The 22,166-nt window shown below is 36.6% G+C and overlaps 1 protein-coding gene across 1 annotated transcript in view; it reads left to right on the top strand.

The window, feature by feature from the left end:
* Nucleotides 1-7,472: 7,472 nt before the first annotated feature.
* Nucleotides 7,473-22,166, top strand: part of LOC150092641 (ropporin-1-like) — a 72,916-nt gene continuing 58,222 nt past the window's right edge. The window contains exon 1 of the mRNA XM_090414419.1: nucleotides 7,473-7,816. Within this exon, the coding sequence (XP_090270545.1) occupies nucleotides 7,677-7,816 (140 nt within the window). The 5' untranslated portion in view covers nucleotides 7,473-7,676. The remainder of the gene's footprint in view (nucleotides 7,817-22,166) is intronic.

The raw sequence follows: 22,166 nt of genomic DNA, 5'->3' as shown, positions 1-22,166 counted from the left end.
TAAAAACATAAAGAGATTTACCATACCTCTTTCTATCGTTATGATCTGTTCACGTTTATAGTGCTTATTCTTGGGAAGTAATTATCTGACCTTCTCTTTCTTGATGTTTGGCTTCTGAAGTCATTTTCAAGTTAAACTACTGTCAACTTTCCCTTCAATAACTTTCAAGTATTGATTATGGTACTTTAAGTTTCCAATCTTCTGATATTTTTGCAATTTCTTTCTCAATGTACAGCTTTTTTTGAATCACTTTTGCATTCACTACATTTTCTTTGTAAGCTTTAATTAGCATCTTGTCTGTACTTTCGTTGCTGTACTGATTCAACGCCGGGTTTTTTACTTCTACCGTTTGCTTGACCTGTAAAAGACAACGTCCTCCACTTTTCCTATTCCTTTATAACGGACCCACATCACTGCACAGGTGCAACGCATGAATTACTATAATTATTTTTCGTGTTTTTTGATAGAGTACATCTAAATCTGATTGCGTCCAGTCAATTAACCCTGTTGGTTGTGTATCTGATTATAGGAATGACCCATGTCTTCATTGTTAAATTGTTTCTTCCATTCAATTTTGACTATAGAATCCTAACTCTTTCAAATATTCTGATTGTTTTCGTTTTGACTTCTGAAATTAAAATATAGTGTGTCTTAAGAATTCTCAGGTATTTATAGGATTTGTCCTGTGGAAAGTTTTTAATTTTCCTTCTATCTGTATATTTAATTCCTTTGTTGTCTTCCATGGAACTATAACGTGTTGGATTTCTTAAGTTCAAATTCCATACAAATATCTTCACTGAAGATATTTGTATGGAATTTGAACCGTTCGTGTGCACTTTGTATTCGTGTGCACTTTGTACACTTCGTTACCCTTCTGGCCTGCACTTTGTACCATTCATGTGCCTGCAGGTTACCCTGCAGGCACATGAACGGTACAAAGTGCAGGCCAGAAGGGTAACGAGTGTGGTAAAAAAAAGAGCAAAAGCGGATTATCAAAGGAAAATAGCTATGCAAGCAAAAGTGAATCCCAAACAGTTCTTTCAGTATGCTGCAAGCGAGAAAAAAACTGTACACGGCAAAATTATTTTAAGGAATGACGATGGTAAGGAGGTCACTGAATCCCTCGCTATAGTGGAGTTACTGAGCGCGCACTTTGCAAAAAGTATATCATCCAGGTGGTGACATTGAAGAAATGAAGGAACCATTAGTTTATACAGGAATTGTGATGAATGAAGTGAAGGTGAATAGTCTATTACAGAACCTTAATGTGAATACATCTGTGGGATTGGATGTTATACCGGCACGGGTCTTGCGTGAAGCGGCTAAGGAATTATCAGTGCCCTTGACCATGTTGTTTAATCTGAGTCTCGGGTCTGGTTTAGTCCCGAAGGAGTGGAAAAAGGGGAAATTAATTTCACGGCATAAAGGAGGATCCAAGACTACGGTTGCAAATTACCGACCGATCAGCATATCAGGAGTCGTTGTCAAGGTCTTGGACAAAGTAGTCAAGGGAAAAATACTGGAATGGATTGATGAAAATGAGATCCTGTACAGGGGACAGCATGGCTTTGTGAAGGGTAGATCATGCCTCAGTAACTTGTTCGTTTTATAAAAAGGTGACGGCTGAACTGGATAAGGGTAATGGGTTTACAGTGATACTGCTGGACCTGGCAAAGGCGTTTGACAGGATACCACATGGAATTCCAATCCGTAAATTACAACATATGGGAATGGATATAGGGTTGGTGAGATGGATAGGCGGGTGGTTGATGGAGAGATATCAAAGAGTAGTTTATTCAGGGGTAGAGTCCAAAAAACGGCCTGTGACTAGTGGTGTGCCACAGGGTTGTGTTCTTGGACCACTGCTGTTTAATCTGTTCATTAACGATATAGGGAAGGATCTAAGTGGAACAGTTCATTTTTTCGCTGATGATGCAAAGTTGGGTAGGGCGAGTGTGTATGCAGAAGATGTCAAAATCTTGCAGGATGACTTGGATAGATTGGAGTTCTGGGCTAAGGTGAATGGATGTCAATTTAATGTGACAAAATGTAAGGTTATGCATTTTGGGGTGAAAAGATTAGCAGCGGTATACCACATTGGTGGAACTGTACTCCAGGAGATTGATGAGGCCAGGGACTTGGGAGTGTTGGTGGATAGGGAGATGAAGTTTAGGGGGCACATTGCAAAAGAAGCTAAATCAGCTCATCAACTCACTTGGTTGTTGAAAAATACTTTAACAAGCAGAGACAAACAAGTTATTGTCCCTCTGTATCGAGCCTTGATAAGACCTTATCTAGACTACTGTGCCCAGATATGGGCGCCAGGGTTTCTTCTTGGTGGGTAGGAGGTGAAGAGGAATAGAGGCGAGTGACCAAGATGATCGCATGTCTATGGAATGAACCATGTGAGAACAGGTTGAAGATTTATGGGTTGCAGAAACTAATTGATAGGCGGAAAAGGGGAGATATGATTGAGACATTCAAATTGCTAAAGGGATTCTATAGGATTAATTCAGAGGATATTCTTGAGATCAGGTCTGGTGGTGGAAGAACTAGGCGTCACCTATGGAAGCTGGGCAAGAGTGTGGTTAGTAGGGGTGTTAGAGCTGGGTTCTTTACTTTTAGAGTGGTAAATGAATGGAATAAGCTGCCAGAGTCTGTCGTGGGTGCTATGACTGTGAGGGAGTTCAAGGCACGGTATGATAGATACTTTGAGAATGTCGTATAGTTGTGTGGACATGATGTTTAGGGCATCCCTCAATGAGTCTAAGCACTTCCAGGAGTCGCCAGAAATAATAATAATAATAATAATAATAATAATAATAATAATAATAATAATAATAATAATAATAATAAAAGTTGCAGACTGTACTGAGCAGTTACTGAATTTCTCTGAATGATGTTCCATATGGCTTGAGGTCATTCATGTATAGCAAATCTGATTGTTTTTTTCTGCTTGCTTTGATGTTTGATATCGAAAACTAGTTTTCTTTTGAATTAATGTTAGAGAAATTAGTGCTACAATGAACAACAGACTGATAGTGAGTCACCATGGATAATTCCTCTCTTGATATTCACTGTGATTCCTATCTTTTAAAAAGGCAGTACAGATGACCCTAAAAACTATAGAGGTATAAGTATACTAAATTCCTGTTACAAAATATATAGCAGAATTTTAAATAAATAAATAATAAAATATTCTGAAACTTTATTTCAGAAGTACAGAATAGATTTATAAATGGACGATCATGTATAGACCCTGCCTTTTGTCTAAAATTAATAATAGAGAAAACAAGAGAATACAATTTAGAAACACATATTACATTTATTGGCTTTGAAAAAGCATTTGACAAAGTTAAAAGTATCATTTTATTTAACATATTAATAGAAAGATAAATACCAAATAATATAATATCCTAAAAGCTATCATAAGTATATATGAAAATAATCAAATACAAATGAGATTAAATCATGAGCTATCATACACGAGAGAGATAAACCAAAGAGTCCAACAGGAATGTCCCCTCTCAGCAATTCTTTTTTAGTATTTACCTAAATGAAATAATAATAAAATTTTCCATGAAGGTATTAAACTTTCTCCTACTGGGAACTCCTTTTTGCCGATGACCAAATAATAATTACAAATTCTGAAGATAATTTACAGAAAGCTATTTTAAATCTAAATGAGATAGCCAAAGATTATGGAATGATAACATACAGAAAAATCAAAAAGTATGGCCTTTAAAGGACACGATCCAATAAGAACTAAAAGAGTAATAGATAACAAGATTTTAGAACAATTGTTTAGGTATTGATGAAATCTCACGAAAAGAATGAAGCAGAATTAATTGAGTTTTTTACGAAATAATTCAAGCAGCATGTAACAGAAGGAATTGTAGATCGAAAAGTTGTAAACCTGATTATAGTGTCAAAGGGTGTTATAGCGTCTGGAAAGTGGCCAAAAATATCAATGTTTTATCCATGCTGAATTAGAAAGCAGAGAATATAATGACCAAGCAAGTTCAGTTCTATGGAACCAGCTACTAGATAGGGAGGATATTGGGAGTGTATTGGAACCATTAACATACTTCAATCATGCTCTATCGGAATTGAGCTTTTGCTCGAGTTTACGTTGTGCTAGCTTAATGTATCAAGATATGTCTTAGTAGTTGAAAAGTCACTGGAAAGTACAATTATATTCTATATAGGCACTGTCTGCTCCGATCAAGATGAGCTGATCTGTTGTGCGATTGTTGATGCCAGTAAGTAATGTTCCTAATCTGGTAAAACAGCTGAGAGGATTTGTATTCGGGGAGATGTATACTATGAGTTGCAGTCACGATTTCTAAGAGTAGAGTTTCTGCATGGTCGAAAGAGGATAAGGTTTCGGTAGCACTGCGATTTTCTTTGATGAATGACAAAGATCTCTTCTCTCAAGAATGGCCTGCATAAGATAAAGCACTGGTAATTAATTGTTGATGCTATATACAAACATTTCTGTGTCACTTATAGATTCGATTAAAATTACTACATCAATATTTATCAGAAAGTTATCAAGCAGTCTTGCTAATGTAAGCTAGTGTTTCTTTATGCTTCTTATGTTAGTGTATAACATGATGATTTGGAATTTATATGCATATTACCTACCTGGAGGAATTCTTTTAAACCTATTTTCGACTCGTTGCCGAATTTGTCTTGGACTCCCTGGAGGTGTAAAATAATGATCTTCTTCTTTCAGTACGCGTTATTCCCGCTTCCTATGCAGGGTCCGCGTGTTACTTAGATGCAACTTTTTGTTAGTATCACTCCTACCCGACCTGTCGCGTAGCCTGCCGCTGGGGGGGGGGGATATGTTTGACTGTAGTAACGTATGTTCACGGAGCCGGTTTGCCTGCTCGCGGGATAAAAAAGGCCAGATAAACTGGCGGTAAAAACCCTACTGCCCATGCCCGGCTAACTTGGCTATGGCTGAGGAAGATCCTCAAGTTCCTCACGTCTTCGACGGGAATCGAACCCGGGACACTCCTTCCCCAGGAATATGGTTGCGATGCGCAAAGCCACTAGGCTAACCACGCGTACGTGTCAAATCATCATCATCATCATCATCATCATCATCATCATCATCATCATCATCAATCATGGGCAAGCGGATTTTTCTCTGGAAAGTTGGGTTTTTCGTCCTGTAAACTCAGGACAATCGACCGTAGAACCAATATTATTTCAGACAGTAATATATCCTGTTAGGCTTAGGTATCAAGAGATAGCAGCACTTGTTTGCCATCTCTTCATCGGTTTCGCTTACAATTAGTGACAGACATGGGCCAGCTAGCTCTGATTAACTACTGGTGGAGATTGAACTGTCCACTCACATCTTTACTCGTGACAACTTGCTGATGCATGACTTCCACATTATCTATTACACTCTTCCAAGAGCTGCAACCACCAACTTTATATAGTATCCTATTGGCTTTTATCTTATATCAAATTGCTTCAAATAAACTTCCATTCACATGCTATCTCTCCAATCTCCTACTCTTTAGGCTGCAATTTATCTGCCATCTTCAGAAGTACACCTCCCATTCTATTTTCTCTATCTTCCCCCAAAATACTATACCTCTCACATTCTAGTCGGTGACTAGAATTGAATTTGCGATACTGTTTCTTCGGGCGATTTAGCGCCGTGGATGGCACATGCCACATCCACTGAGCTACACAGTTTGGAATTTCGGTCTCTGAAATTTACCTCTGCTATTTTATGATATTTATTACCGATTGGCATGTGTACTGAATGTCAGGGAAATTATTAATAAATTACGAGGGCTTATTTTATTTTGATGTCCTTTCTTTTAATACTTTTGATGCAGAATGGGGCCTTTTAGTTTATATTCTTCCATGATAGTTTTTGTTAACCTTATTATAAGAAATATGTATTATCCATATAAGGATACTGCTAATCCATCAATGTTATAGTCAGATAAGATAGAAACCAGGGGCGAATGCTGGTCTTGAAATTCACGCTTGCTCTCATCATTCAGGGAGCGAGAGAGAGATGTGATTGAAGTCTTGTTAGCTGAATAATGAATTACTGACCATTTAAAACTATATATTTAGAAATTTATGTATATTTAATCATACAAATACAACATTTATTTTACAAATGATATTCTGTCTTTTTCAATTCAGCTACTTGAATACAAATTCTACCCTACGGTTCTTCTTTATGAACTGGTCAATAACATCGTCATAAAAAGTTGGTCGTAACTTTATTTTCCCAAGTAACATGCACACCTGTAAAGGCTGGCTGAAGCTCACTGGCTAGAGCTACTTTGACTACGTATGGCCTGTGTTTAAGACGAGGTGAAGGGATTGGAAATGGCTATGTGCCTCATGAAATCACAGTGCTGCAGCGAGGACCTGCAAACTCCTACAACCGAGCAAGTCAAGGCTTTGACTAGACGAGCAGCATTGGCTTTCGATACACAACGCAAACCTCAATTATTGCAGCGCAAGCTTAAGACGTCTTCTGTCTACAAAAATAAAAGCCAAAATGGAATGCTTATAAATGCATGCATTTATTAACATGTTCATTGCCAAACACGCGATATCGCGCAATGCGAGTTCTCACCAAACGGCCGATCACGCGTTATCGCGTGGACATCGCTAACTAAATAAAAAAATAAAAAAAAATTGGCCACCACACGAAATTCCAATTTTCAGCTTGGCAATGAAAGTGTTAACAAATAAATATTTATTCTTTCTCAATTATGAGTTTGCGCAGCAAGCATGAAGAATGCGCCCCTGATAGAAACTTAAAGAGTTTCGAAATTTACCGGAGAGTTTACAAGAATATAACTTTCAGTATAGGAATTGCTTCGGATTGATACTACTTAAAAGAAATGGAAACTATAGGTATTATTTTTGGAAAGATTTCCATCTTACAGGAATGCACACTGTCCAGCAGATGATATATTTGTCTCTTGGTTCAGTAGTCTGTTTCCAACTTTTAGTTCTCATCAATGACCAAGCAGAAACCTGAAGAGGACAAAAATCCTCTATTAAGTAATGTCATTCCAAAGCTATTCCTATGCGCAGGTTATATTCTCGTAAACACTGTTGCTAATTTCGAAATTTTTTAAGTTTCCATCTTAAGTGGCTATAACATGCATGAAAAATTAAGCAAGTTTGAGCGCAGTTAGTAGTTGGAAGGTGTTCAATCGTTCGATGCTGTTGGCACACTCTCCCTCGATGAGTCTTTGTACTCCCTGGAGGTGTCACATAATAATAATAATAATAATAATAATAATAATAATAATAATAATAATAAGTAATATTCTTATAATTTAAGTTTCTATGTTATAACATCAATAGATTGGTAATATTCTTATAATTTCATTATTTCAATAAATGTTAATCTTTTGGTGGCAGATGTCGCTGTTTTGTATTTTATTAGACGCCTAATTCGAATTGAAAAGAGAACATCATAATAATTCTTTTCGAATTTCTTCGTTGTTGGTTCTAGTGATCGGTTATCTGTCTTTCATTGCGGTATTATTGAGCTAATTTAGTAGTAATATGCATAGAATAGTCTGCTACATTTGAGCCTAAAATAAGACGGAAACTGAATTTTTGCACTTAATTTCACCGATCAATTTCATTTAATATTTTTTTTCACAGCAATGTCTACTGCACCTAATTTGAAACCATCCCAGACAGATGAACAAATTCGAATTCCACCTGAGTTACCAGCCATTTTAAAGCAGTATACAAAAGCAGCTATCCGTACTCAGCCCGAAGATTTGTTGAAGTGGTCTGCAATGTAAGACATCTGATACAACTTGAGTCCATAGTTACGTGAAAATGTTCATTATGATTAGTCGAAATGCGAACACTTAATTTCCGTAATTTGAATAATATATATATATACACACACACACACACTTTTTTTAAAAAAAATTACAGATGTTCCAAAATAGTTAAAAGGATTGTAATTATTTACTCAGACATCTATCCCTCATCAATCTAAAGATAGCACAAACCATTATTCAATTATTACTTATCATTCTTGAGTTTGAATCGAGAAATTCCTTCTATATTTATCATATAAAACCCCATTAGTACTTGTATGTGTCTATTATATTATTATATCTCGCCCTTTTCTACCTTAGAAGCAAACTTTGTAACATACAAGCCTTCAGTTTCTAAGTAGTATTTCATGTGTATATATCCCCATTCTAATCTTTCACCTTTGGATCCTGTTCACTTTCTCTCCAAGGTATTTTGCTAATCAGATTCAATATACCCAGGTGCAGTAGTCCAGAGGTTGCTATATCAGAACCTTATAAAGAGGGAAATTAATCTCTATATCTGTTTGTCATTTCTTCTTCAGTATCTAGGTAATCTGAAGTATTTTGATTACTTTTTGCATTATGTCCTCTAAACATCAACTTTCTTTCCATTATCACCCCAAATACCTAGCCTTAGGAATTTCTTGCAGTCAATTTCAACAAGTGTAATGCACAGATTGTAAACTCATCCAAGAGTGGATAACCTTGTACTTTTGCTATATTTAATGGTTATCTTTTTGCCCATACTATCTGTCTATTTAAATCAAGATTTTCATGTGGTCTTTGTTAACTTCAGTAATTTACCATTTATCCAACTTTCAAAATAACAACCCTTCAATTAACAAAACAACAAAGCTTTCCAACCCCCTCCCCCCTAGTAATTTTATGAGAGGGGTTTGGAAAGATCTGATAAACATCTAGAACAAAAATTATATTAAAGCAACTGATCCACAAGAAAGAACTTTTTTTTTTTCTTGTGGTTATATCAGTTGCTTTAATATAATTTTTGTTCTAGGTGTTATCACAACCTTTCAGACTCCCTCCCCCCAATACTTCAATTATCTGACCCTTCAATTATCAGAACTTGCCATTCTGATAATTGAAGGGTTGGATAAATGGTTGATTATTGCATTGCTGTCCAGTTTTGCATCATTAGCAAACAACTGGATATTCTCCCTTAACCCTGTGGAGGTTATGGTCGAAAAAATTGCAGCGGTCGTGTGTGTCTGAGAGATACATTCATTACTAGTATGTGTAAAATGCAATGAAACTTAAAAAAAAAACACTGCAAATATAATCCATGATGGTTTTTACTTATTTTCAGTTACAATCTAGAAATTATTGAACAAAGAAACAAAGAAAAAAACAACAAACTAAACCAATACTATACTGACATCGAAGTTTGTGTATCTCTCTCAGATACAATTTACTATCAAATAATATCACTTTCGCATTCGACTCTGTCATTCTCATCATCGGACACTCTAGTAATTATCCAGGCGATATATTTTTCCAGCCATTTTCAACAGTAAATAAAAAAAAAACTAAACCAATACTATACTGACATTGGAGGTCACGGTATCTCTCAGGTGCAATTTACTATGAAATATCACAAACCTTTATCATAATACGTGTTAAACCAAAACTGATCGTATAAACAGTGTGGAATATCACTCGTAACATATGCATGCTCAGCTATTCATAACTTCCAAGCTATACACTGGATATGTGTAAGAATATTTATATTAAACAATTTGTTTGTATCTGTCAGATCAGCCGTGACCTCCTCAGGGTTAAATCATTTGCTGTATCACAGATGTGCAAATTAAATAGTGGCCCATGTATAAAGCCCTGGAGCACACTGCTAGCCACTTGCATTCTCCTGGATATACCTCCATATATCTGTATTGCTAGCTTCATATCCAGTTATAAGAATCTCTGTAGCTTATGCTACTGATATGTGACTATATTAGGGCATATTGTGTCAGTTGATTTCTGTAATGTGATCTGTTTTGGTAATTCTTATATACCCCCTCCTGTAACATCCGTTACAGGAGGGGGTATATAATCATTATCTCCTCATTTCATTGTTAATCTATTGTACACTACAACTATAACAAATTTTGTCCTGCTTCATTGCAAACTGCACATTACACCAATTTTCTAAGTGTTCTGTTAATTTTGTTGAGCAGTGTAGTATAATAATTGTCAAATATTTCATATAATCTTCATATGGAGTTAAGTTTTCTCTGATGCAATGTAGTGCTAGAACAGGTTAAGCAATATTGGCCATTTAGAGTTCTTGATAACTTATTTCAATGGTATTACAACACCAAACCAACTAAGTTATAAAAAAAAAATGTTAATCAACTGGCTTATGTTTCACTGGATTTCAAACCAGTATTTTTAGAGCACATTACACTACATGTTTCATTGAACACATGACAATGAGTAAGTGAAACAATTCAAATTTCAAATTGTAACAGATAAAAGATCTAAAGTCCTACTTTGATGCCCTATAATGTTGTAAAAAAAAGCTATGTTGGAGTTGATTTTAAGATAAGTCTCCCAAATTTTTGGCAAATGAATGCAACCATACTTGTTCAGGTTAGGAGAATGCTTCATAGACATGGCTGACTCTGAATATAATCTTTGTGACCTGTAACAACCTCTATAAAGCATGTTAGTTTCTTCAATCTGATCTTGTGTGAAGGGGTGTTCCAAAGTATAGTCTGCCAGTTCAGACTTGCCATAATAATGATAGCGAATGTATTTTTTGTGCTCTCCATGTCAGATGTTATTATTATTATGTGACACCTTCAGGGAGTCCCAGGACTCATTGTGGGAGGGCACACTGCTCTACTTCGCTAACACATCTCATCCTCTCCCCTACTACTTAATTCTCCAACTACAACACTACTACCATCAGTGCCATCTGTCGCCCATCATCATCAACAACAGTATTTTTTGTCTGTAAATTGCGTGTGTTCTGAAGGCTGATTTGTCTGTACGCAAAATAAAAACCCGAGTTTCCGGGAGAAAAAACCCTGCTACCACTGTATGAGATCAGCTAACTTGCCTTCAACTGAAAAAGCCCATATAAGGATTCCCCTCGTCAATATGAGAATTGAACCCAGGTCTTTTCCAATTGAAGGGCGCAGTGTTCTGCTATTCTTCCAATTGCTCTATGCCAGTTAACAGATCTTCCTGTCTGTTAGATTGGCTATTCAGAGGTTTTCTCAGTGTAGATTGCAGTATGGGATTTTAATCCTCTCTAACTATATGCTGCTAGTATGCTCTGATCCCTTCTGGCATTATCTACCTTTTTTGCAGTGCTTGTAAAAACATAACACATGCTGGCATAGCAATATTTAGTATCAGCCCACCACTGGGAAAACCTGAATGAGTGTTTTACATAGAATATATATGTAGTCAGATTTTCTAGATGCTGGCTACAGGTATTAGAGATTTAAGATTCATTACTTGACAAGGTGTCAAGTAATGACTGATGTAGGTGCATGTTTTTTTTTCTTCTCTTTCTCTCTCTTTTGCTCTCTCCCCCCATTCCTATTCTATATTAAACCTATAAAATACAAGAAAAAGCTGCCCATCATCCTTTTTTACAGATGAACAGCTGGAGGCTGTGGAATACTTAATGGGAAAGGCTGTTCCACAGAACTGAGGAAGGCAGAATGAAATATGACTGGGAGTAGCAGGTTTGGTGAGTCAGCAGGCCAACTGTAAGGAGAGAGAACACTTTCCACTATTACATGTAGTTAATGATCTGAGAGAAGACTAACAGCCAGTGATTACAGAGGGAGGAAGGCAGAACATAAGATGGGCAATTCAATGAGAAGCCCTCGATGCCAGACTATCAAATGCTCATTAATGTCAAGTGAAACAGCACAAGTTTCTCCAAACCTTTCCACGGCATGTATCCAGAGGGAGGTGATAGGCCAGGAGATCTGCTGTGGATCTTGATTGATGAAATCTATATTGGTGGTTGCTGATTAGTATACAGTTTTTCGGATGTCAAAAAAGAAAAAAAAGTTGACTGTTAATGACATTCTCCATTACTTTGGACATCACTGAGGTGAAAGTAGTAGTTTGATAGTAGACATTTATATCTTTTTTTTTTTTTGGAATTGACTGTAATTGGACTTTCTTCCATGCCATAGGCCAGATGCAGGCTGAGTATAATATATAAATGATACAGAATTGTTAGTTCAGGGGCATTTCTCTTTAGCTGACAGGATTTCATCAGGACCTGAAGCGTTTTTTGATATTCAGGTTTCAAGATATTTCTGTCTTTCTGGCAGTAGAAGGCTCCAGGAGTTGTGATGCAGTGTTCCAGACAAAGGAGTAGGTGATAGGTTATTTGCTTTAATCTAACATCTATGTAGGAATTGGAAGAAAAAAAATAATGGAAGGAGGTCAACGGTATCTTTAGGTGATATTGCAGTGATACCATTTGGGTGAAAATGAAGCATATATTGATATATGTTGCCAAATAGCTTTTACAAGGGATTAGAAGGCACAATTACCATTGTTGGAGTTTGAGAGTTTATTACATATAGCCCTACCAAAGTCAGATTTTACTGTTTTAATGATTTTGCAATTGTTGACTTTGATGCATACTGTAAACAAAGCTGGAGTTTTTGTCTCAAGCCTTATGATAAGCTGTTTTCTTTTCTTGTACAATCCTGGCACACATTTTGGAAAACTATTGCTTGTATATAGGCTGTGAATTTTTGAACAAAGTTAGGAATGTAACCTCCATTCCAACATGGATAATTTTCTGTAACAGGATTGTTACAGAAAATAATCCAAATTTGGGGATTTGGATTCTAAGCATTTGCATTTGGAGAATGAACACAGTTGTCTGGCCATGAAAAGTAGGAATAAAAGTCTTGGAGATCTTCCCAGTTGGCATTGTTGTGCCAAAGTACATAATTTTGTGAAGATGCTGGGGAGTAGAAAAGATTGTGATTTGATTTACCAAGAGTAGCAGCCACCTCAGCAGTGTACCTAGGAGAACTTGTTAAGAAAAGATCTCAAGTGTTGGGAGGATTATCAGGAATTCTGTTCAGGGAGATGAATGATTTGTTTTAAATTATTTACACAAAATACTTATACACCTTTTCCAACTTGGTCAGTGTGAGTCAGAAAAGGGAGCCAGTTAAAATTGTCAATATTAAAGCCAAGGAATATGACATCACTGTTTGGGAATTTGGATTATATGAAATCGAGTATCAAAAATAAGTTAGAGGTCAGAATGATTTTCAGAATTGGAGAAATTGATAGTGACAACAAATGTCTTAATCCACAGAAGGTCAAAAAGGAATGAATCACTATTCTTTCTGCCACAATGAATCATATAGAGTATAGCTTGGACAATTAAGATAGGCTGTGGTTGTTGTGGCAGATATTTGGAATTCAGAACTAAGAGATCAAGTCCAATCCTCACCTTCTCGTGGTGCACCCTGTTAGGTATCTACCTGGATACTGAAACGAACAAGGATGGGCTGGAAATTTGGGATTTAGCCTACCAAATTGTATTCTTATTGGCTTAAACCACAATATTAAATGATGGTGGTACAACATGATAGAATTTCATGCTGGCTGGGGCATCGCCCAGTTAAATAAGGCCCCCGTTGTTTTTGCCAGGAAACCAGGGTGAACAGCAAACAGTCAGCTACTGGAACAAATCCTAAAACACACCCCAACTCATTATCACCAGAATTGAAGATCGGTACTATCAACATACGAAGCCTGAATGGCAAAGTAATGGAGCTAACTGAGGAATTAGATAAGTACCAGATCGACATAATACGAGTGACTGAAACAAAAAACACAAAACCTGGTGAGATCTTTCTGAGCATTAAATACAAAATGTTATATTCAGGCAATAACAATCAAGGAAAAGAAGGAGTAGCCATAGCATTCAACACTAAATACGAGGCTAATCTTCTTGAATGGTAGGCAGTCTCAAGTAGAGTGATGTGGGCAAATATGAGAATGGGGAACTGGACAGTGAGACTTATTTGTGCCTATGGTCCCACAGAAGGTTCTACTAAGGTAGAAGTGGAGGAATTTTTTGAGGCTTTAGAAAAAGCAACTGACACAATGAAAAATGAAAAGTTGGTCCTTGTTAGGGATCTAAATAGCAGAGTTGGAAATGATTGTCAGACATACAAAAATATTTTGGGAAAATTTGGGGAAAAGAGCAAAGCTAATAATAACGGCAAATACTTCTTGGATTTCTGCTTAGGACGTGGACTGGTTATTACTAACACCATGTTCCAACATAAAAATGTGCACAAATTCACATGGAGAGAAGAGGCAGGGAATAAGAAAAGTCTTATTGACTATATTATTGTTGATAGTGATGTTTTCTCTCTGGTGCAGGACACTAGAGTGTACAGAGGATTTGAAATTGGAAGTGATCACCATTTAGTCTTAAGCAGGATAAAATTGAATTTCATATTGAAAAGAAGAAGATGTAAGAAAGATTCAAAACGAATGAAAGTTGAGCAGCTCCCAGATGTGAACTGTAGACTAAAATACACAAAGATTATCGAAGAAAAAATGAAAGAGTTTGAGAACAGGAATCAAACCTTGGAGATTCAGTGGCAAGCTCTGAAGATAACATTGATTGATTCTGCGAGAGAGGCATGTGGTGAGGTTGTCTGCAAGGATAGAAAAATCAGAACTCCCTGGTGGACATAGGAAGTTAAAGAGGCATTGAAGGAAAAGAAGAAAGCATATCAAAAGTTCCTGGCAAATAAGTCAGCTTGTGCTCTTAGAGAATGCAGAGACATTTAAGAAAGCTAAACACTGTGTAAAACTAGCTAAACAAAAGTCATGGGAGGACTTTGACAAGAACATAGAAAATAAATATCAAGAAGGTGGCAAAATATTCTGGAGGTTGTTGAAGAAGCTTAGGAATGGAGGAAAGAGTGCTGTAAAAGGAATTAGAGATGATAAAGGTGATATGGAAACTGGAGAAAAAGATATCCTTGAAGAGTGGAGTAATTACTTTGAAAATTGCTAAATGAAACTAACAGTGATGACAGCACAGTGATAAAAAAAACACTGACCAGGCATGCAATCAGGAATACCTTATTATTATTATTATTATTATTATTATTATTATTATTATTATTATTATTATTATTATTATTATTATTATTTGACACCTCCAGGGAGTCCAAAGACTCATTGAGGGACAGTGTGCCAACAGCATCAAACGATTGGTCCCCTTCCAACTCTGTGCTCAAACTTACTTAACTGAGCCATTACATATCCATGCTTGAAGTAGAAAAAGCCATCAAAAAGTCTGAAATGTGGAAAGGCACCTGGAGTAGATGATATTAGACCAGAAATGCTCAAGTATGGAGGTATAAAAGTTTTACAGAGGCTACACTGCATAGTTCAGAGGGCCTGGACAGAAGGACGAATTCCAGATGATTGGAGTAGAGCTCTCATAGTACCTATATATATAAAAAAGGAAATAAAACTGATTGGGAGAATTACAGAGGTATTTCTCTACTGAGTGTTCCTGGTAAGATTTATGGCAGTATACTTGAGAAACGGTTAAGAAGGATTGTGGAAGAGAAGCTTGGTGAGGAACATACTGGATTCAGGCCAAATAGAGGCCGTCAGGATCAGATATTCACTTTACGACAAATAGTCGAGAAAGCATGGGAATATAACAAAGATCTGTATTTAAGTTTTGTAGATCTGGAAAAAGCATATGACAAGGTGCCAAGAGAGAAGCTATTCAAAATACTACAGTTGTATGGTGAAATGCTTGGTCTTTATTTGAGTTGTAAGTCAGCAGTTAGAATTGAAGGAAGTACAGGGAGATGGTTTATTGTTAAATCTGGTGTCAGACAAGGATGTATATTATCACCTCTGTTATTCATTATCTATATGGATTACATTATGAAGGAAAGTGGTATTAAACCTGATATCAAAATTGGAGATGTTAATGTTAGCTCCTTGCTTTATGCGAATGATTGTTATACTTCTAAATTAATCCGCTACAAGTCTGCAAGATTCCCTGACTAAATTTAATAACTGTTGTAACAGATATGGTATGAAGGTCAGCAATAAAAAGATAAAGACAATGAAAATAGGCAGAATCGCTGAAAATGTCAACTGCGTTGTGAACGGAGAACCTGTAGAACAAGTAAAGCATTTCAGCTACTTAGGTATAATTTTTAGTGAAGATGGTAAATTAAATATGGAATTAGACAACAGAATCAACAAAGCTGGTATGGTAGGAAGTCAACTGAATAAATTTATATGGAATAAGAGAGAAATTAGTCAAAACACTAAATTAGCTGTATACAAGACAGTGTTCAAACCAATTTTAACTTATGGATCTGAGAGCTGGGTCAGAAGTAAAACACTTTACCAAAGACTAGAGACTGCAGATATGAGAGTCCTGAGAAAGATTAGGGATGTGAACAGATGGCATCAATAGCAATATCATATTAAAAACGAGGATATTAGGAAAGAACTTGACATTGTCAGCATCCAGGAATGCGTTAGCAGAGCTAATCTCAGGTGGTATGGTCACTTAAACAGAATGGGCGAGGAAGATTAGCCAAAGAAGTTTTCTCTACCAGGTTGGCAGGAAAAAGACCTAGAGGAAGACCAAGAAATAGGTGGATTGATGCGGTAAAAAGTGCCTTAGAAGATAGATATATAAATATAAGATCTGACAATGTTGTAGCTTTGACAGGTAACAGATTGATTTGGCAGAAAATTGTAGGTAGGAAGTTAGTAATGATGTAAATTTTCCATGTAGTAGTATCGTATCCTGTACACCCCTTGAGGGTAAACGTCAGGAATTTGATGATGAGATCAAGTTTGGATTTTGCAGGTGATGATACACATAATTTAGGTTGGTGTTTGCATGTGAATATTAGTGAAGTGAATGTGGAAGAAATTTTTTTATAGATTTTTTGAGTTTTTAAATATTTTGAGGGAGGTTTGTTATTTTACCTCAGTGATACTATTTAAATTTGTGTGTGTGTGTATAGCACTAGTGCTTTGTACTTGGGTCTCTGCTATTTAATTTGTATATTAGTAATATAAGAAATAACTTAAGATAAATATCCAGTTTACGAATCATGCAAAGCTAAGCAGAGTGATGGTTAATAAAGATTATTTTATTTTTATGAGCACCTTCATGGAGTCCAAAGACTCATTGCAAGAGACCCTATCAATCATACATCTCCTTGGACCCATTAATAGACTAAGCACCCACAACTGACTCTGGCGATCCATTCGACTCATTCACAACTCACCAAGCAAAAAAAATAAATAAATAAAATAAAAAAATAAAATAAAATCTAGTCCTCTCATCCCTTCTAAACACAACTTTATTCAACTTCCAAGGATGACCCCTTGTTCTGGCCTCTCTAGTTGAGTACTCGAACATTTCCTCTGCATCAATCCTATGAAACTCTTTAAGCAACTTAAATGTTTCTATTATATCCTCTCTTTTTCTCCTATCAACCGACTTCTGCAATCCATACATCCTCAATCTATCCTCATAGGGAATATTCTACAGATCACTCACCATCTTGGTCACTCACCTCTGAATCCTCTCCACTGCTTCCTCATTCCCAAGAAAACCTGGTCACTAGACTTGAGCACAGTAATCCAGATGTGGGCGTATCAAGGTCTTTTAAAGAGGAATAATAACTTCCTTATTTCTATTTGTTAATGTGTTCTTCAATAGCCAAGTAATCTTATGAGCTACCTTATCAACCTTAGCAGTGTGTCCTCTAAACTTGAACTTTCTGTCTACCACAACCCTTAAATCTCTGTCTTCATCTGTTTCCTAGAGTATAGTGCCATCAATGTGATAAATTGCTCATAATCTATTTATCTCAAAATGCATAACTTTACATTTCTCCACATTAAACTGATACCATTATCTTTTTCCCATACTGACAGCCTATTTAAATTGTCCTGTGAGCTCTCTACATTGCTTGATTAACTATTATTCTACCTAATTTTGCATCATCAGCAAATAACTGTATATTTCCTTTCAGGTTATTTCCTATATCATATATGTACAAATTAAACAGCAATGGTCACAACACTGAACTTTGCAGCGCACCACTAGTCACTTGTTTTTGCCTCGATTCTGCCCTTCCATATAAACTTTTTGATATCTGTCCAGCAGCCATCCTCTTATCTACTTAACCAGTGTCATATCCATTCCCATTTATTCTAATTTGTGTAACAGAGTTCCATTCAGTATTCTGTCAAATGCTTTTGCAAATCTAGCAAAATCACTGTGTAGCCATTTCCTTTATCCAACTCACCTGTTACTCTATTATAAAAAGTTAGTAAATTACTAAGGCATAACTGACTCTTCACAAAGCCATGTTGTGTCTCATACAGTATCACATTTTTATCTACCCATTCTTGAATTCTCTTTTCGACCAATTTTTCCAGTACTTTTACCACCACTCCTGAGATACTGATTGGTCTGTAATTTGCTACTGCAGTCTAAGAATCTCCCTTATGCAAAGAAATTATTTTGTCCTCTTTTCACTCCTTTGGAACTCTACCAGAGCTGAGACTTAAAAATTAAAGAGCCTAGTCAGAGGCATTGCCAGTTCCCCTGCACATTCTGCAGAACCCTTGCTGATATCCCATCTAACCCCACAACTGTATTTACATTGAGATTCTGCAATATCCTAAGAACCTCCAGTTCATCCACTTCTGTTCTCACCTTAGTGTCTGTCACATATGTTAAAGCAGTAACCTCACTAGGATGATATACACTTGCAAAGTGGTCATTCAGTACCTCAACTATTTTATCTGCTGTCACCTTGTGACCATCATCACTTATTAAGGTTAATCTTCCATAGTTATTCTACCTCTTACTTGCCACTTAATGAAAGAAATCTTTGGGATTTCCTTTGGTCTGCTTGGTTAGATTCTTCTCTTAATCTGATTTTACCTTCCTTGCCATGTTGGTCACCTTTCTTGCCTGAGCCTTGTACTGTTTGTGAGTTTAATGGTCACCTTTGTCTTTATATACCCTCCACTGCATTTTCTTCTTCTGCAGCTCATGCTTAATGATATTACTCATCCATCTAACTCCTACCTGATTAACCCTCCTTACCTTAGGTATATAATTTAATATTGCTTCCTTTAGATGACCCTTAACTATATCCCATGCACTGCAAACATCCTTACACTGCAGTGTTTTATGCCATGGCACAGATTTAAGCTTCTTCCTAATAATCCTTTCCCAGTGCTGAAAATATTCCATTAAACCTCCAACATAATGTTGCTGTGTGTACTGTGTCTTTGTCTCCTGAACACGTGTGAGAAGATAATACCGTTTATGTGTTAGTTCATCGTAAAGTGGTGTGATATGTTTTGTCAGGAAATTTAAGGAGGCTTCCAAAATGCAGTGCATTCTTCATAGAACCAAGGCACTATCGTGCACCAAGTTTTGTCTTCATTCATTGCCAATCTCATATTTACATACCTTGGCTATGACACATATCATATCATAGAATGCAAAAACACCAACTACACCTGCTTTTATTATTATTATTACATAACACCTTCAGGGAGTCCCATTTCCCCCATCCCCCATTTCATATAATGCGGGTGGAGGGGGGAAATAGCCTGGTTGGCCGAGTGGTTAGCGTATCTGCTCTCCAGCGAAATGGCTGTGGGTTCGAATCCATGGGCAAGCAAAGTTAGCCCTTGAAGTATCTTCACGACTGGGCTACTTGTATATAGAGGCTAATGACTTCACATCAATTGCCTTAGTATTCCATAATGCAAAGCACACCCCCTTTCGGACATGTATAATGCTACACATTATGGGATGGGCCACTACCTGGACCTGTTTCAACTTTTATTGAGGTCTCATCAGTGGGAGCAAAACCTAGAAGCGATACCAAGAAAGTAATGCAAGAAGTCATATATTTCGTATATACAAGTAGTGAAAAGGTGTATCACCTTATCAAATTATTCTGAATCATAGATAAATGTTGAAAGTTTGCACTACTTTCAGCTTCATGTGAAGCTGGTTGCCCTTATCTGCTCTCCTAATGATTAACTCTTTTCTCTCTCTGTCTTAGATGTATACAAGGTTTCTTGTTCTTAGAGCTTGTCATATTATAATGAGACTGGGCGATCTGCTAACATCCACCTTGAAGAACAACACAAAAACACTGATGCCACAACCATGGTTGGTCAGGTATAACTGACAATGCCTTGGATACCTCGCACAGAATCATATGGAGAAAGGAAAAAATTACTGTGCTTCACTGCAGTGAATACAAAATTGAAAGCTTTTTTTTTTCGTAATCACCAGCATCAGATTTAAAAAAAAAGAAAAAAAAAAAGACAAATCTAAAAATAAACGTGGTTGTATTAAATTTCTCATGATTTGGGAAACAGTAATTCTTAGGCCTCACATCCAGGGCTAGCTTCCAAAACCATGAAGGACAGCCTCAAGTTTTCTCTGAACTTAGAAAGACGGAAGATGTGATTGGAGTATTTAGAAAAGATACTGTTGTTTTCTTTTACTATAGTGAACTGGATTTTGGGGTGCCTGCTGTTGAGGTGGAAGAGAAAAGATTCTAATAAGCCTGGACCATATGGAAAACATCTGTATATCTTAGCCAGATAAAAGATTTGAGAGTACCAATATCAAGAGCATTGTTGCAAGTTTTACTTCAGGTGCAAACAAAGTTTGCGCCTGAAGTATCTTTCAGGACTGGGACAACTCATATTGCCTTAGTATCCCATAATGCAAATCACATCTAAAGATCAAAACCTTTACTTTATTAAAGTAAAGGTTTTGACCTTTACTTTAATAATAAGGTGTGACACCTTTTGGCAACTCATATAGAAAAAATATGACTTCTCCATTACTTCCACCTTAGTATCACCACCTCTGAGTCTGGCTCCCACTGATGAGACCTCAGTAAAAGTTGAAACCGGTCTGGATAGTGACCCTTCCCTTAATGCACAGCATTATACATGTCTGCAAGGAGATGTGCTTTGTATTATGGGATACTAAGGCAAGTGATGAGAAGTTATACCACCTTTGCCACGAGTTGCCCAGTCCTGAAAGATACTTCAAGCGCAAACTTTGTTTGCTTATCCATTATCCAAGTATATAATTTCTTTCAGAGACAGAAAATAGACAGGAATCTTTTTCTATATGCATCTCAAGAAGGTTTCATCTTTTCTCTTTTTAAGGTGAAACACATTCCAGGCCATCTGCAAAATGCTGGTATCTGCTTACATCTTTGGTATACTAATCATGCATTTCCTAGGTTTCTTTCTATCCTTGTTTGGAATTACCAGCTATAGAGGCTCAACTGTAGAAGTTGCATTGTAGTACACTGGTGTAGAAGTTATACAATTGTGCTACATTGTTTTATATAATATTAGATGGTTGTATAGCAGATGGTATCAATAATATATCTTCACAATGAAAGATTTATTGGATTTAACTTGTTCATTAAACACTCCTGGACATAAGAATAAAGGAAACCCAACCTATTGTGACCTGGTAAAGAAGGGATATTCTTGGTTCCCTCTCAGTCATCTGGTAAAACACCAATGCCACAATTTTGATAATCCATTCTATAATGGATGCAGCCACTTCAAAACAGTCTGGCACCTTTTCTATTCCTGTCCCTGAACCCATTATTTACAACTATGAAGTGGTTTGTTCTTTACGGGTTCTTGCTTTTCATACTGGATGAAATTTTGTATGTTAATTCAACCAAACATGAAGAATTTATGTATTTCTAATTTAAATTAGATTCAAGTTTGATATATTGAAAGTTTGAGAGAGGCAAAGAAAAATAAAAGAAGCAAATAACCAACACTAACATCATCTACAGAAGCATTATAAGGCATATCCGCCAACCTGGCTAGCCGAGTGGTTAGCTTATCCACTCTCCAGCCAAAAGGCAGCTGGTTCGAATCCTGCTGTAGGCATGGATGTTTGTGATTATCTTTGGAAATACTAGTGGTAGATGGCATTGGTATAGTTGTGGTCAGTTGGTGGATTGAGTTGTGGAGACAGTTGTCGAGCAGGTGTCCTTCTCTGATGAGTCTTTGGACTCCATGGAAGTGTCAAATAATAATAATATAATAATATGTTTGCCTTTATAATCAGTCTACCACACTTAGAAAGAAGCCTTTTAGATGAGCAATTTCATTGACTCTGGTGTTGACTGTCTATTCTCTGTGCTATTAGGGGAACATAAATGAAACTAATTTTGTCTTCAAATTCTTGAGCTTTTC

This window comes from Typopeltis vanoorti, chromosome 25, assembly GCF_054136105.1.
Source record: "Typopeltis vanoorti isolate ZY-2024b chromosome 25, IOZ_Tvanoo_1.0, whole genome shotgun sequence".
Taxonomy (NCBI): Eukaryota; Metazoa; Arthropoda; class Arachnida; order Uropygi; family Thelyphonidae; genus Typopeltis; species Typopeltis vanoorti.
The sequence above is the reverse complement of the archived record's forward strand: the minus strand, read 5'-3'. Positions and strand labels throughout refer to the sequence as shown.